At 44.3% G+C, this 16875-nt stretch overlaps 1 protein-coding gene across 1 annotated transcript in view; it reads right to left on the minus strand.

The window, feature by feature from the left end:
• Positions 1-5911, minus strand: part of OXCT1 (3-oxoacid CoA-transferase 1) — a 109244-nt gene extending 103333 nt beyond the window's left edge. The window contains exon 1 of the mRNA XM_054178046.1: positions 5674-5911. Within this exon, the coding sequence (XP_054034021.1) occupies positions 5674-5751 (78 nt within the window). The 5' untranslated portion in view covers positions 5752-5911. The remainder of the gene's footprint in view (positions 1-5673) is intronic.
• Positions 5912-16875: the final 10964 nt, after the last annotated feature.

The raw sequence follows: 16875 nt of genomic DNA on the forward strand, positions 1-16875 counted from the left end.
CTTTGCTTGACCTTCTTTTTGCAAACAGAGAAGGGCTGGTGGGAGATGTGGTGGCTGGAGGCTGGAGGCAGTGACCATGAGATAATTGAGTTTTCAATATGCAGTCAAGCTAAGAGGGGCAGCAACAAAACCTTCACTCTGGAGTTCCGGAGTAGAGGCATCAGGTTACTCAAGGAACTAATTCAGAAGGTACCTTGGGAAACAGCCCTTAAAAACAAAGGGGTCCAGGAGAGCTGGACCTACTTCAAGAAAGAACTCTTGAAGGGGCAGGAACAGGCTGTGCCAATGTGCCGGAAGATGAGCCGCCGGGGCAGACGGCCAGCCTGGATGGGCAATGAGCTTCTGAGTGAATTAAGGGAGAAAAAGAGGGTGTATCATCTTTGGAAGAAAGGTGAGGCAACCCATGGAATGTTTAATGATGTTGCTAGGTCATACAGGAAAAAAATTAGAGAGGCAAAAGCCTCTCTAGAGCTTAGATTGGCCACTGCTGTGAAGGACAACAAAAATTCCTTCTACAAAAATATTAATAGGAAGAGAAGCGGCAAGGACAACCTCCACTCCTTAGTGGACATGGAGGGGAACATAGTAACAAAAGATGAGGAAAAGGCAGAGGTACTTAACACCTTGTCTCAAACGTTAACAGCAGGATAGGTTGTCTTCCAGACAACTGGCCTCCTGAGCTGGCAGATGGAGGCACGGAGCAGTATAGTTCCCCTCTGGTCCAGGAGGAAATAGTTAGAGACCTGCTTAGACACTTGGATCCCCACAAGTCCATGGGACCAGATGGGATCCATCCCAGGGTGCTGAGAGAGCTGGCAGATGAGCTGGCCAAGATGCTCTCCATCATTTTTCAACAGTCCTGGCTCACTGGAGAGGTCCCAGAAGACTGGAAGCTGGCCAACATGATGTCCATCCACAAAAAGGGCAGGAGGAACAACCAGGGAATTCCAGACCTGTCAGCCTGACCTCAGTGCCAGGCAAGATTATGGAACAGGTCATCTTGAGTGCAGTCACACAGCACTTACAGGATGGCCAAGGCATTAGGCCCAGCCAGCATGGACTTAGGAAGGGCAGGTCCTGCCTGACCAACCTGATCTCCTTCTATGATCAGGTGACCTGCCTCATGGATGTGGGCAGGCCTGTGGATGTAGTCTACCTGGACTTCAGCAAGGCCTTTGACACCATCCCCCATAGCAAACTCCTGGCCAAGCTGACTGCCCATGGCTTGGACAGCATCAGCAGGATCAATGCTGGGCCCCATCCTGTTCAATACCTTTATTGCTGATCTGGATGAAGGGACTGAGTCCATCATCAGTAAGTTTGCAGATGACACCAAGCTGGGGGCAGGAGTTGATCTGTTAGAGGGTAGAAGGGCTCTGCAGAGGGACCTTGACAGGCTGGACAGATGGGCAGAGTCCAAGGGTATGAGATTTAACACATCTAAGTGCCAGATTCTACACACTGGCTCCAACAACCCCATGCAGTGTTACAGGCTGGGGTCAGAGTGGCTGGAGAGCAGCCAAGCAGAAAAGGACCTGGGAATACTGGTTGATAGTAGACTGAACATGACACAGCATTGTGCCCAGGTGGCCAAGGAGGCCAATGGCATCCTGGCCTGCATCAGGAATAGTGTGGCCCACAGGAGCAGGGAGGTCATTCTGCCTCTGGACTCAGCACTAGTTAGGCCACACCTCGAGTCCTGTGTCCAGTTCTGGGCCCCTCAGTTTCAGAAAGATGTTGATTTGCTGGAACATGTCCAGAGAAGGGCTACAAAACTGGGGTGGGGTTTGGAGCACAAGTCTCAAGCTGCACCAGTGGAGGTTTAGGCTGGATGTTAGGCAGAAGTTCTTCCCAGAAAGAGTGATTGCGCATTGGAATGGGCTGCCCAGGGAGGTGGTGGAGTCACCATCACTGGAGGTGTTTAGGAAGAGACTGGATGGGGTGCTTGGTGCCATGGTTTAGTTGATTAAATAGTGTTGGATGATAGGTTGGACTCAATGATCTCAAAGGTCTCTTCCAACCTGGTTTGGTCTATTCTATTCTATTCTATTCTATCCTGTTCTATTCTATCCTGTTCTAAATATCCAAATAGATTTTATATTCCTGAAGTCCATCCTAAACTGCTGTTTCTTACTGTGAACAAATTCACAAATGCAATTCTTCAACATGAGTTGCAGCATCCCAAAGACTGCTTTAACCTATCAATGATACTTTTTTCTTCAAAGTCATCGAGACTGTCCCAGTTTGAGTTGGAACATAGCCAATTATGTTCAGTGATTTTAATTTTCAGCTCAGACTCTTCTATGTAACTGCCCTTTCTAAGTTAATGGCGTATGTATCCAGACAGTGTTGTTTCTAGAAGCGATAATCCTTGGATATTTATAGTTACTAACAAGGATTGGTATGAAGAAAGTTTCTTGCTTAAACTGCCAAGGTTAAACCTTGAGCACCACGCTGTGGGGGGGCAGGCAAAAAGTAAGCCTGGGGAGGAGTGGACATGACAGGTGACCCTAAACTGATTAACAAGGTTTTCAATTTCATATATGTGTTATGTTCAGTATGAAGCTAAGGGATCACATGAACCAAGCTCTCTTCAATGGCCAGTGTCCAAGGAGGACTCTACCCATTCTGCCTTTGATCCCAATCCGTGTGTTTCTGAATCCAGTTCAAGAATGCAGATCCTGAATCCTATTTCCATCTGCTGTAGAGTCCAGTCTGGGCCTTCCCCAGTGCCTGCCCAGAGCATCAGTAGTGAAAGGGACAGAATTGCCATCAGGAGTGGGCATACTGGGGGATGTGTGGGTGGTGTGTTCAAGACTGACTTTGCATTTATTTGTATATATCTCATTTTACTGATTTTATTTTCATTGCAGCTCTTTAGTTTTCCAGTTTGTCAGTCCCTCATCCTTATTCAGAGGGACCTTGACAGGCTGGCCAGATGGGCAGAGTCCAAGGGCATGAGATTTAACACATCTAAGTGCTGGATTCTACACACTGGCTACAACAACCCCACGCACTGCTACAGGCTGAGGACAGAGTGGCTGGAGAGCAGGTTGGACTTGATGATCTCAAAGGTCTTTTCCAACCTGGTTAATTCTATTCTGTTCTATTCTATTCTAGTCTATTCTAATCTAGTCTAGTCTAGTTTAGTCTAGTCTACGCTATGCTATGCTATGCTATTCTTTTCTAGCCTAGCCTAGCATATTCTATTCTAATTCTATTCTATTCTATTCTCCCCTTTAGGAAGAGAGGGAGGTTAATAGACAGTGTCTGTCACCTACGTAGAGGCTGGCACAGCCCTAACCCTTGACACAGACACAAAACAACCAAAAATGGCAAATGCAGAAATCCAACACTATCACAAAATTTGACAAGAGAACACGGCACTATGGGAAGTATAGGCTTGTTCTGGCAGTATAATAAGCAGCAACTCTCTTCAACAGGGTGAACTTCCACCATCTTCCCAGTGCAATCTCAGAACTCTACTGTTGGTAGAATATGGGAGAATCCAATAAACTGATGAACAGGGGAGGGCAAGAGGGAAATCAATACAAATCCCATGTTCAAAACTACACAGTGCAGAGCCATTACAGAGTTATCATAACACATCTACTATATTCTTAAGTCAGTTACCCTATTTGTTTTTTCTTAAGTATTTTCCACTAATACCAACATGTACTACTATTAATCAAGTACTGTCAAGGCATCAGGACCAACTGACACAGGCTTCATAAATTGAGGGTATTTGCAAGTTGAAATACTTCTTACTGGTGTTTCCACTTCTAATTCCACAGTAAAGTGAGAAATTTCAAACAAGGGAGAGGAGGATGAGTAAATAAACACCAAACAAGCTAATATATACAGTTTTGAAGATAACAGCCCAATTCTTCCCTAAAAGGTTGCCTTAAGATTCAGCTATAACCAGGGTAATAATTTTTTGTTCAGTTTCAAAATTATACAAGCTGCCTTCATTATAAATTGAAGGCTGCAAAAGTTTATACTAACTATTAAGAAAACCCTTCTGAACTGAGGCTTATCTCCTTCCCTATGGAAACACTGACACTGCAATGCTTTGATGAGTAAAAAAAAAAAAATATTAAAAAAATCAGCACTTGAGGTCATCAGGGAGAGGGACAGGTAAGAAAGAGTACAAATGCTTCCTCATGCTGGATTATACCACAACTTTCTATCAGAAACACCGTTCCATAACAACAGTAAGGGTGCAAAGAGTGTCTCCTCTGGTGGCAAATTAGTGTTAAGTACTGGCAGCCTCTGGAGCCACAGTACAACAGAGCTGCATGCAGAGGCACAAGGGCCAGGGCTGGAGGGAGCCCAGGTCACAGCTGTGTCCTTGTACCCACACATAGGAAAATACTTCAAAAAGATCACATGGCATCTTTTCCACTATCTTTCTAACTGCCTGTTAACAGCAGGGAACAACAGGCCAGAATGCATTACGTATGCGTGCACCCCAAGGTTGGATGTCTCTAATGAGGCTATCTGCCCTTCTACACCAAATATGCTTTCCAATCCCCTTCCCACCACTCTGCCGTTTGAGAGCCATGGACTTTCAGGAACACACGATGACAGGAATTAGTCATGTTACCCCTGCACACCAAGGCTGCAAGCTACAACTTCAGGAACTGGCTGCAATTCTGGCATCCCAGATTTAAGAGAGAAGTAATATGGGAACAGAGGAGCTCCTAGAATTATCCACAAAACTGAAGCAAACATTATAAAAGAGTGAAATATCATTTAGCAAAACAAAGACTGAAACCACAGGATACTATGAAACCACGAGATACTATTATTTGTCCAAAACGAGATCAGGAAGACTAAACATAGGCATAAAGAGGCCAGATAAGCTCTTTAAAATTAAGTAAGAAAAGCCAAGGAAACCATTCTGGATGAATGGGTCAAAAAATCAACTTGTCTATGGTTACACATGGGCTGGAAAGCATTAAACTGGTGAGGATTAGGAGAAGCTTCCCCCAGGAGAGCAAACAAGTGGGCTGAACTCCACACATCTTTGAATACCAATACATGACAGAGTGTCCAGAGAGCTGTGCTCTCCTTGCCTACACCTCCAGCCCACGTTTAGAAAACCTTGACGTGGCAAGAGCATGATCGAAATATATTACATACTGTAATTGTGCTGCGATTTCAAATGCAGGGGAAATTTACCAAACTAAACCTCAAAGCCAAACCTCTAGGCCGGCCCCCAAAGTCACCACATCCCAACGCACTGCTGGGGTCTGGCCTGCCCCGGAGCCGAGCTCTGCTCCCCACCCCGCCTTCCGCCTTCCGCAGCGCCCACGGGCCTCCTTCGGGCCAAACCCGTCACGTTAATAGGGAAAAAAAACCGACGAAACAAAACCCATCACTTTGCCGTGGGGGCGGACAACCCCTGGGCTCTGGCCTCCTGCTCCCACTCAGCTCGCGTCTCCGCGGCAGACATCGGCACTCCCAGCGAAGACGGTCCCGATCGCGGCCGCAGCGGGTACCCAGTCAAGGTCACCGCCGGCTGGGCGGGCGCGGCAGCGGCTAAGTGCCGGCGGGCAGAGCGACGCGGAGCGGTACGCAGACTGCTCGCGGGGCCGCCGGCTATGGGGAAGCGCGGCCGAGAGGCGACTTGAGGGTCTGACCGCTCCCGCCTCTTTGCTTTACCTCCACCGCGGCGCCCCGCACCCGCGCAGCGGGAAGGAGGATGCGACGGCTGAATGTCGGCAGGAGGAATTTGCACGCCGCCATCTTCGCGCTGCGGACCTCTCGGGGAAGGGGATGCAGAGGGGCTGCGGGCTGGTCCGAGGCGGCAGCTGCTGCCGTCCAACGCCAAGCGAGAAGAGCGGGAGCGGGCAGGACAGCGGATGCCGCGGGCAGAGGGAGGGTGGGGGGCTTGGCCGTGACGTCCACTGACGTCGGCTGCGCCCGAGGCGTGGCCGTTGACTGCGGGGAACCGCCAGCTGCAGGGGCCCCGGCGGCTGGCGGCTCCTTTCAGTTGATGGCCCGGCTAAGGCGATGGCCCAGGCTGGAGCGTGGGAGAGCTGTCCAGCCGCGCCGCAGCTGCCGAGCCCAGAGACTCCGTCCCGGGCGCTGTCCCACGGGGGAATCGGCGGCAGGGTCAGGCAGGGTGGAGTAGCAACCCCAATCCTGGAGCTTGGGAAGCAGAAGCAGTCCCCCCGTACTACAGCTCGCTTATAGCATCGACTCAGCAATCATCTGTTTTGTCCCCGAAACTCCTCAGACCCACGAAAAACAGTCACGGACAAACTCACCTATGTTACAGTAACTTCAGATGTAAATGGGGAAGGAGGGTCTATGTTTTCCTTCTAATGCTCCACTACTTTAATGGATAGACAACTCAGATGTACCATTCCAAATATCTCCTTGTGAAATTAAGGTGGCCTTATCACTTCACGGCCGAGGATTAATGTAATAACAATTAAAGTAAGGACAGAGGCTTAATGGTTAAGTTTCCAACGCACAGCCCTCAGAGTGAGCCAGGCTCCAGTAATCACATGGTCTCCACAGGCCACTTGGATGCTATGTTTGGGTGGGAAAATGTTACTAGAATAGATGCATACTTGTTTGAACAGCCACGTCATGTGATCTGCTGTTATTTCTGCTACTCCTAGAAGGAAAATTCAAAGCATACTTCTGCCATCATTTACACGTTATAAAAATACTCCCAATGACCAGTGCATGACAAATGATGCCCCATGGAACAGAAGGACTCAGAGAAAAAGGTGAGAAACTCTTTAGATGCGGAAAAAGGTAAATTCCCCTTATGCTCATGACAGGTCACACTTCTTCCGTGTTGCTTCCAATGCAGCTGCCAACCTTCTCTGTTCTTTGCCATCTTACTATGAACATACAGCAGGATAATTTACAACATGGAAACCAAAGCTTTAAGAGTGTGCTGCCAGTCTCCAAAGCGTGCACTCCCAGTCCATTTTATTTGGAGCAAGGGTCTACCCTTGCAGGTGCTGGTCTGGCACCTGCAAGGCACCTTTCATGACAATCTTGTGCATTTTAAAAGGTGGTGGTACCAGTATTTACAGTTCACAAAACAGACAAACATTGCAGCTACCAGTGAAGCAGGACCATCTTCACTATTGGCAAAGTACTGATTTCTGAAACTCAGTTCTACCTAAATTTAATATAGACATGTCAATCCGTAAGTCACATTTCCTTTCATGAAAATAAATTCCCTCATATTGAAAAACTTGTCTGAAAGAAATTTTTTCTCTTCTGTTCAATAAATATCTTTGTATAACTGACAAGGGTCTGCTCGTGCATATCATTACATACTCACCTAGCATTTCTTTTGCTTAGTGTTTAGACTATTTGGGACTCCAAGAGTGTTCTTCCTTGAAGGCTGGAGGATGGGGGATAACTGCATGCAGTAGGTGCATTGCATGAGAATTAATGCTTCCTTGGAACATCTATTATTATTGTTCCAGTAGGGGTACTGGGCTAGATGATATTCAGAGGTCCCTTCCAACCTCAACCATTCTGTGATTTTGTGATTATACAAATCTGGTAATCCTACTTATATAAACTACAGTTTCTGAACTAGGAAATTAGGAGGATATAATTTTCCCCTCTCAGGTACTACAGATTATCTATACACAAAATTATTCCTTAAAAAATTTGCAAAATCTGCATGCTTTGGACTTCAAACCTTTTAGAGGCTTAGAGAAGCTCCAAACACAACAATGAGTAGATGAAAGAATTTGTTCTAGCGTAGTTTACAGAGGATAGTGGATCACTTAATTTCTCTTAATTTTCAAGATGTCTTAAAGCTCTTCACAGAGCAAGGACTACAACTAAGTAACCAGCACAATACAAGTCTCTAATATGTTCAAGAATATTTTAATATGCTTTTATTTAATTCACTGAAGTAAATTAATAGTGCCAGCATTAAAGTCAAAAACTTTCAAAGTTCGACAGCATTGACAAAAGAGTAGTGGGAGAGGTTTGAGCCCTTAGTGCTAAAACCAAGTCAGCAGGTAGGAATTCTAGGTTAATCATTACACACACTGTATAACATGAGCTCATTTATACTACTACCACGCATAATAGGATGTTAAAAGTCAGCACTCCAATACAGCGAAATTGTATTTCTCAAAGAAGCAACCAAAAAGTGAGCAGATATTTTTTATATATTTGATTGACCTATACAGGGCAAAGAACTAGAACTCTGAGATGAACAACTTTGTTTCTGCACAAATTTCTTAAAATTTGTTTATATTTGATGAAGGTGTCAGATAATTAAAATGTAGCAATTTACCTTACTTTCACATCCATTGGAATTTGGCAAGAAAATTCAGATACTGAGAACACCTAAACTTACCTCCAGCATGTGAATAGGTCCCAGTTCTAATACAAGAGGTTAATGTTTCAATTGTTTTGAGTATTACTCAATATACTAAAGTGTTTTTTATATCAATCCTGTAAGACCACCTGAAACTCATCTTTGGAAAAAGTAAAATTAATGTAATTCCCTTGATATGGGATAGAAAATCAAAGAAAATTCAAAGACTATTCCATGGCATCTACATCTCCCTGCACAAATGGAGCACTACAGGAAAAACAAATAAAGGAAGGATATAAAATGTATGATACAGGCCTAAAGGCATTATAAATTATACAATTATATCATATTAAAATTATAAATATATTCCAGTTGAGAACATAAAAATAATTACAAGCTCAATTTTAAGATTAACTCACAGCATTTGCAGGAAATATATTTAACCAGGGAAAATCAAAAGGGCTACTACCTGCACCACCAAGGAGTACACTAGTAAGCCATGTGAACTTAAATATTCAACTTATTTAATGATGTTCAGGTGAAAGGAAGGTCATTACAAAGAAAAATGGGTATTCACAGGTCTAGTGAAAACCATATATGTTAAAAACAGGTAGTGGTTTGGCAATTGAAAGATCACATATATACACATATATAAATAAAAATACTACAGGCAAAATTAAACTGGAAAACAAAAACAAACAAAAAACCCCCACCTGAAACCCAAACCCCAAAGCCATCTTCTAGGCAGTTATGGTGATGTAAAGCAAATGAAAGACTCACAGAGACACCTTTTTTGAAGGGAACAAGCTATGAAGCTGTTGAAGAATCCCTTTGCCAACTAACTCTTTCAAGATACTGTTTTCACATTCCTAAGCTTAAAATCAAAGGGGATATCAAACTATGAAAGGATCCTGAAGCTACATAATAAGGATGAATCAACAATCCTTTGGCAAGAGCAGTTCTTTAATCCTGAAGCACCTCTTGAGCAGACAACAGAACTTTTTTTGTTTTGTTTTGTTTTGTTTTTTTAATTACAAAGACTAATTAAGAAAATAAAATTCCCTAACTGGATGAGAATGTCTGTACTGACCAAAACAATCTGTGAAGATTTTGTTTGTTTCTTTCATACTAGTCTAATTTCTGTTATAGCAGTCCCATATTTCAGACAGGATGCCCTGCTTTCATATAAATGATACAACAGCTTCTATGTCATGTCAGACTATCGTATCACTATTACAAACTAAGATAAGCCACTATGCAGAACTTCTTAGAAGACACTGAATGTATTATACTTGGTCAAAACTGGAGTTTTGAAGTTACAGCAGCAAGTTATTCACTTATTAACCTTGACAGCACTGAGATTTAGCCACTGAAATACCAGCAGTTAAATCAACAGTTAAATAGTTACTTCAGTTTGGTTGTCTTAAAAATATACAACTTTCCACTTTCCAACCACTCCAAATGCTGCACCTCAATCCAGACCCAGTACTTACCAGATGTAATTATACAACACTTTACATTAATGTTTTTTGTTTTGTTTTGTTTTTTTTAAATAGAACCACAAATTCTGTCAGTCAGCATGATTCTTGACACCTTCTATTCATGGTCATAAACTGTGTATTTAGTAACTGCCATCAACACTGCCTAAATTACTCAAGTGTAATATCCTTCAACAGTGACAGTCAGCATACTGGATCTGGAGAAAGGGTGTCTTATCATTTCATTACAGCAGAAGGAAAACAAAATGTCTGCTCAAGAGATCTTTGCAGACATCAGCTGCACAAGTTCTGTATGTATTGATATTTATGGAGCTTAGTTGAAATTCGCACCCAGAAAACCCTGTTAATCTCTTATACCTCTTGTTTGCCAGGCAAGAATGTGACAAAACAGGAAAGTGGTTTTCTTCCCTGTTCTTGCCAAGCTGGAATAATGGAGATATTATACAGTCTACACGAACAGTGTTGTAAGAGTAAAGGTAAACATAATAAAGGGGCTACAGAAACTGTGAACAGGAACCCTGAGCAGCTGTCACGCTGCAAGTCAGTTCATGTTTGGTAGCACTACTGGAGCAGGATTTTCCGGACTCTGCAATGCAAAGTTATATAGGTAAGCCACGCAGGGTACTTGTGAACAAACCTCATCAGCAACTGAGTATAGTTTAAACTCAGAATCTAGGAGGCCTTTATAAAACCAGCAGTGAAAAAATATTTTTTCTTGTTTTTGATGCAGAACTTAGAAGAACAAACATAGAGCCTTAACACAATAATGCAAAACTTTGGTGGCAGACATTTAATGCAGTAAAAAGCTCTCGCACACACACCCCACACACACCCCCCCCAAACCTCACTGTGGCTAGTGCTGTACAGTAAGACCACAGGACAGCCACAAGAGCTGGAAATCAAGAAAAACACCTGTCTGGTTCAAAAGTTTCGCCTGTAACTGCACTTCCTTTTTTAAGTTTGGGCTTTGCCAACCATTTTAAGGGTGTGGAGCATAATTGTCAAGCACCATTTCTTGGATACAAGATTGCATGCAAATTCATGAGTGCCTTTGTAGTTATTTTATCAGCTGCAGACCAGGGTGCCAGTTCCCAGCATGTGCTGACAAAACCAAGTGTAAATTCATTCTCTACAGTGCCCTACAGTGGGCAACTTATAGATGACAAATTAATATTGCCAATAGTCCAAACATTACACATCCAATAGGAAAAGCAGTCATTTCCTGTGACATTTTGTTTCTCAGTCACAATCAGATAGATGGACGTGGAAGGAAGTTTAATTAACTTTCACACAAAAGTGAAATCTGGCAAAATCTGAAATTTTTGCTGTTAATTTATTTAAAGGGGATTTAAAATGAACATACAGCTCACTCATTCATCTCTTCAAAGGCTTCTTAGAATCAGTTAGTTTCAGAATATCAGACTATCAGGACTCCCCTGGTTTTGGTAAAGTACACCTGTTTAATTTTAAACCTGTTTCTACAAATACACATTCAAAGGAGCTTGGAAGACTGCTAAGCTTAAGCAGCTTGTTGCAGAGCTCTCAGGCCTCTTGCTCTCAATTTCATCAGATCCAAACATCTCGTCAAAGATCTATATGGTTTATTTTGGGGGCCAGTTTGAAGCCATATTCTAACAACTTACTGAAGACTTCCATATTGTGCTTTTGGGGCTTTGCAGAGTTTCAGGAAACAGTCATTTCAGACATCCCTACCATGAAAGAGCCGATTAAAGCTGGACTCTACTGAGCGCACTGGTGACACCTTGTGGCTTACTGCTGAATTCAGAGCTTCGTTTGACATTTGTCCTCCTCCAGCATCAACGCCTATCCTCACCGAAGACTAGAAGGCCCAGAGAAGTGCTGCTTTTGTAGCAAGTTTGGCATAGAGATCCCTTCGTAACAATGGTAAGTAGAAAGACTGGAATAAGTTTTCAAAATCAGTAGCTTATATTTATTTTCTCATGCCTTTGAAAGACAGGGTATTTGGCTGATCACAGGTTTAAAAGTGTACCCTCTCACTTTCACACTCCCAGGCAACAGATTTTCAGCAAGCCTACCAGAACACCAGAGGTACTTCCACATTCTACTCCACACTTAGAATATAAGAAACACTGACTTCTTTCCCTAGTTAGGACAGCACATTTATTTGCATGGTTGAACATTCAACTGTAGTACAGGAAAAGAGGTGGGGAGGCCTGTAACACAGGTAAGCTTACCAGTCATGTCCATCTGAAAGATACAATTACATGAGCACAACTTAAAAGGCAGCACCATAAAGAGGGGGAAAAAAAGGGCAGAGGAGCTGTTTGAACTACTAATCTTCCAAGGCAAATGTTTGCCAAGCTAAGGTGTGACACCTCTGTCTTGCATTCTCAAGTACATGTTGCTTCTTATCAATCCCATGATTCTTTCAGGAATATGTTTTGCTTTGTTTTTCTCCTGAGAAAGTCAACTAGAACTAGAAGAGCTGTAATGCTAAGCGCTACGTAGATTAATACAAAACACCAATTAGTAGATTTAATTTTGCTATCATCCCAGGGAATAACATTTTACAGTGGCAAAACCTTTACTAAAAGCAAGATGAAGGTTCTCTGAGAGCAGATTACACACTATAGTTTCAGAAGGTAGTTACAGACTTGGTTTATAGCCATTGAGATCAGCTTGGTGATCCAATTGCAGACTAGGTCTGTGGAAAAAAAGAGCAACATTCAGTCAGATAAGCAAGCCATCATGTGACTTTAGCATTAATACAATTAAAGGTAGGAGCATGCTGCCAGGGACATGAGTCTGGTCATTTCTCTGACTAAATGGTATTACTTCTTTATTGTCCAGAAGTCAGCCATGAAGGATGGGGAAGAGTCAATCATGAAGGAGGAGGGAAGATTCTCCACTAGTCAGTGAAGACTGGGTTAGGGATCAGTTACACAAATTGAATATTCACAAGTCCATGGGGCCTGATGAGATGCACCCAAGAGTGCTGAGAGAGCTGGCTGATGTTGTCACTCTACCACTCTTCATCATTTTTGCAAAATCCTGGCAGACAGGAAAGGTGCCTGAGGACTGGAGGAAAGCCAACGTCACTCCAGTCTTCAAAAAGGGCAAGAAAGAGGCTCCAGGAAACTACAGACCAGTCAGCCTCACCTCCATCCCTGGAAAATTGATGGAGTGACTCATGGAAGAGAACATGATGATCAGGAGTAGTCAGCATGGATTTACCAAGGGGAAATCATACTCTACTAATCTGATAGCCTTCTATGATGTTGTAACTGGGTAGATGCAGGGAGACCAGTGGATGTAGTCTACCTTGACCTTAGTAAGGCTTTTGACACTATCTCCCATAATATCCTTGTGAGTAAGTTCAGGAAGTGTGGGATAGAAGAACAGACAGTGAGATGGATTAGGAACTGGTTACAAAATAGAGTCCAAAGAATGGTAGTCAATGGTGCCAAGTCCAGCTGGAGAGCTGCAACTAGTGGAGTCCCCCAGGGATCAGTGCTGGGTCCAGTCCTTTTCAGTATCTTCACCAATGACATTGACGAGGGGGCAGAGTGTCTGCTCAGCAATTTTGCTGATGATACCACACTGGGAAGATTGGCTGAGACACCTGAAGGCTCTGTGGCCATTCAGCGATACCTGGACTGGAGAGCTGGGCAAAGAAGAACACAATGAGGTTCAACAAGGATAAGTGCAGAGTCCTGCACTGGGGAAGGAATACTAAACTGCACCAGTACAGGTTAGGAGGTGATCTGCTGGAGAGCAGCCTCATGGAGAAGGACCTGGGAGTGCTGGTGGACAACAAGTTATCCCTGGGACAGCAATGTGCCCTTGTGGCCAACAGGGCCAATGGTAACCTGGGGTGCATTAAGAAGAGTATGTCCAGCAGATACAGGGAGGTTCTCCTACCCCTCTACTCTGCCCTAGTGAGGCCCACCTAGAATACTGCATCCAGGTCTGGGCTCCCCAGTTTAAGAGGGACATTGATCTACTTGAGAGAGTCCAACAGAGGGCTACAAGGATGATTAAGGGACTGGAGCATTGCCTTATGAGAAAAGGTTGAGAGACCTGGGGCTGTGGACTGTATCAGGAACAGTGTGGCCAGCAGGAGCAGAGAGGTCATTCTGCCCCTGTACTCAGCACTGCTTAGGCCACACCTTGAGTCCTGTGTCCAGTTCTGGGCCCCTCAATTTAGGAAAGATGTTGACTTGCTGGAACATATCAGAGAAGGGCAACAAAGCTGGGGAGGGATTTGGAACACGAGCCCTACAGGGAGAGGCTGAGGGAGCTGGGGCTGCTTAGCCGGAAGAAGAGGAGGCTCAGGGGAGACCTTATTGCTCTCTACAACTACCTGAAGGGAGGCTGTAGCCAGGTGGGGGCTGGTCTCTTCTCCCAGGCAACCAGCACCAGAACAAGAAGACACAGTCTCAAGCTGCACCAGGGGAGGTTCAGACTGGATGCTAGGAAGAAATTCTACACAAAGAGAGTGATTGCCCATGGGCTGCCCTGGGAGGTGGTGGAATGGCCATCACTGGAGGTGTTTAGGAGGAGACTTGATGGGGTGCTTGCAAGGCAAGGAGCTCCCAGCTGCCACAGATGTCTGTATTTCTTGTGCACAAAGATCTGGCTAAGAACAGGACTGTAAGTATTATTTGGTTTGGTGGGAATTGAGGTTGGTGAATCTGTGTGTGAGATGTGGACTGGACAGTCTGGATTCACGAAGCAAGTGCAGAGTCCTTCTAACTGTGTTTCCAGTATCCTGCGAAGGACTTGGCTAGTGAAGGGACAAAGCAGTCGGTGATGGAAATGGGGTGGGGGTCGGGTAGGCAGACCAGCCCCAGGAAAAATGGGAGCAACAGGGTACCCAGGAATATACCCCCCGACAGTCCACTGGGGTTACAATTAGCGTGTTGGAGGGATAATCCTAATACATGGGATAAGGCAAAAGTGATAAATTATTGTATAGAGGAAGGGGCTAGAGAGAAAATTAGACCAGACAATTTATTAGGACAGCAGGAATGAGGATTTGGGAAAAGGAAAATCAGCAGGGGCCTCCAGGTGACCAAAATGAATCACACCCTGATTAAGCAGCACCCAGGGGGCTAAATACAAATAAGGCATTTGACATGTGTAGAGATGAGGGAAAAAACAAAAGCGAAGGCCAAAATTAAAACCCCTAGGCCTCACCAGGACCAAGGGAATGCTCAAGCTGGAAGTAAGGGTACCGAATGTTACTATTGTGGGAATGCTGGGCATTTTAAATGAGATTGCCCACGAAGGAAGAGAGATCTTAAGGTTTTTGAGGAAGATATAATTAGCTTATATAAAGAAGGAGCAGAGAAGTGATTCTGGAAGCTGAGTTCTGCACTGCCTGGGATTGCAGGCATTACCTTTCAAAAGCAACTGCCTGGGGTTTTTTGGGGTGGGTTTCTCCCTTCCCTTTCCTGGACCATTTTATTAAGCTTTGCATGCATTCATGTGCCAAGCAAGCATAGGAGGGGAAGAGAGAGAAGCCACTTTATAAAAGTAGGACCCCAGGAAGAAATTTAAAAACTTTTAGTAGATACAGGAGCTGAATGTACTTGTGTTATCAAGGCTCCTGAAGGGTGTGTGGAGAGTAAAAATACTGTAAAAGTTTTAGGGGCAAAAGGAGAAAGGTTTAAAGTCCCAGTAATTATCTTTGCCTTTGAATGGGAAGATCCAGTCACCAGGAGAAAGCAACAATTGAGGTGGACAAGATGACCCCTAGGTTTTACAGAACCTCCAAATTTATTTGGTCAAAACTTTGAAAAATAACTATTGTAATTTCCACGGGAAAAGAATGTTTTAATCACACAACATTAATCTCAGGAGAAGGGGCAACTGAAGTTAGAAGGACTGCCATAAACCTCTTGAATTTCCTAGGAAATTTGGGATTAAGAATATCTAAAAGTAAATTACAATTTGTGGAACCTGAGGATAAATATTTAGGACGATGGTTAAGTAATGAAGCTAGGAAGATAGATCTCGAAAGAGTAAAGGGGATTGTATCTCTTCTAGCCCCCAAAACAAAAAGATGAATCAGAAGATTATTATTAGGATGTTGTAGATTATGGATCAAGGGATATAGTCAGTTAAGATTTTATATGAAAAATTAGTAGAAGATGGTAACTTCATTTGGACAGTGGAAGACAAGGAGAAATCTGAAACAACTAAAAAGGCTCTGACTACTGCTCCAGTGTTGAGCTGAGTAGGCCGTTCCAACTTCTTGTTAACATGGAGGGGTGGCTTATGGAGTGCTGACTCAAGAATGGGGAGGGTCACGTAAGACAGTAGCATACTTATCAAAGTTACTAGATCTGGTAAGCCAAGTCTGGCCGGTGTGCATTCAAGCAGTGGCAGCCACAGCACTAGTGGTGGATGTCTTCACGTTATCTTACACTGCCTTGACCAGCAATAGGGGTATCAGGGGCTCTTTCACCTGGGGCAAAAGTACCAACAGGAGCCCTAGAAAAACAAAGGCAAAGAAGTTTTTATTCTGGCTTGCAAAGAGCTCCTGCTGTGCTGGCTCCAGATGTCTCAGTGCTGAGGCTTGCTGCAGCCACCTGTATGCTGCGTCCCCTGTACTCCTCTACCAGTGTAACAGATGTCTCTACAGAAGAAACTCACACCTGACCTGCCTGTAACAGTAAAAAGGGAGGAATGAAGAGCCATCAGCTCAATGAGCAGGTTAGCACAGAGGTCCAAGAAGCTGATCAGCAGAGCACTCTGCTGCTGCTCATGTTGTGCTGTTTTGGCTCTCATTATCGCATCAGTAGCAAAGCAAGGTGCAGTTAGATGCAGAATTTCTTTCCCTGTAGCTGGCTGAGCTGTTCGGTGTGCCAGGTGTGTGGATGCTCTGCTGCCACTTGCAGAGCTGCAGGCACCTGCCCATGGCTTTAGTGGGGATTAATCACTGCAGAGGGCTGGGGCAGGGGGGTGTTGTTCTGTGCTCCAGCTGTTGGGGCTGACAGTCACCCTGATCTAACCTGTTAACATCCGGGAGCAAGGAAGAGTGTCCCCCCCACATGTGCAGAGCAGGCCTTT

This window comes from Dryobates pubescens, chromosome Z (genome assembly GCF_014839835.1).
Source record: "Dryobates pubescens isolate bDryPub1 chromosome Z, bDryPub1.pri, whole genome shotgun sequence".
Lineage (NCBI taxonomy): Eukaryota > Metazoa > Chordata > Aves > Piciformes > Picidae > Dryobates > Dryobates pubescens.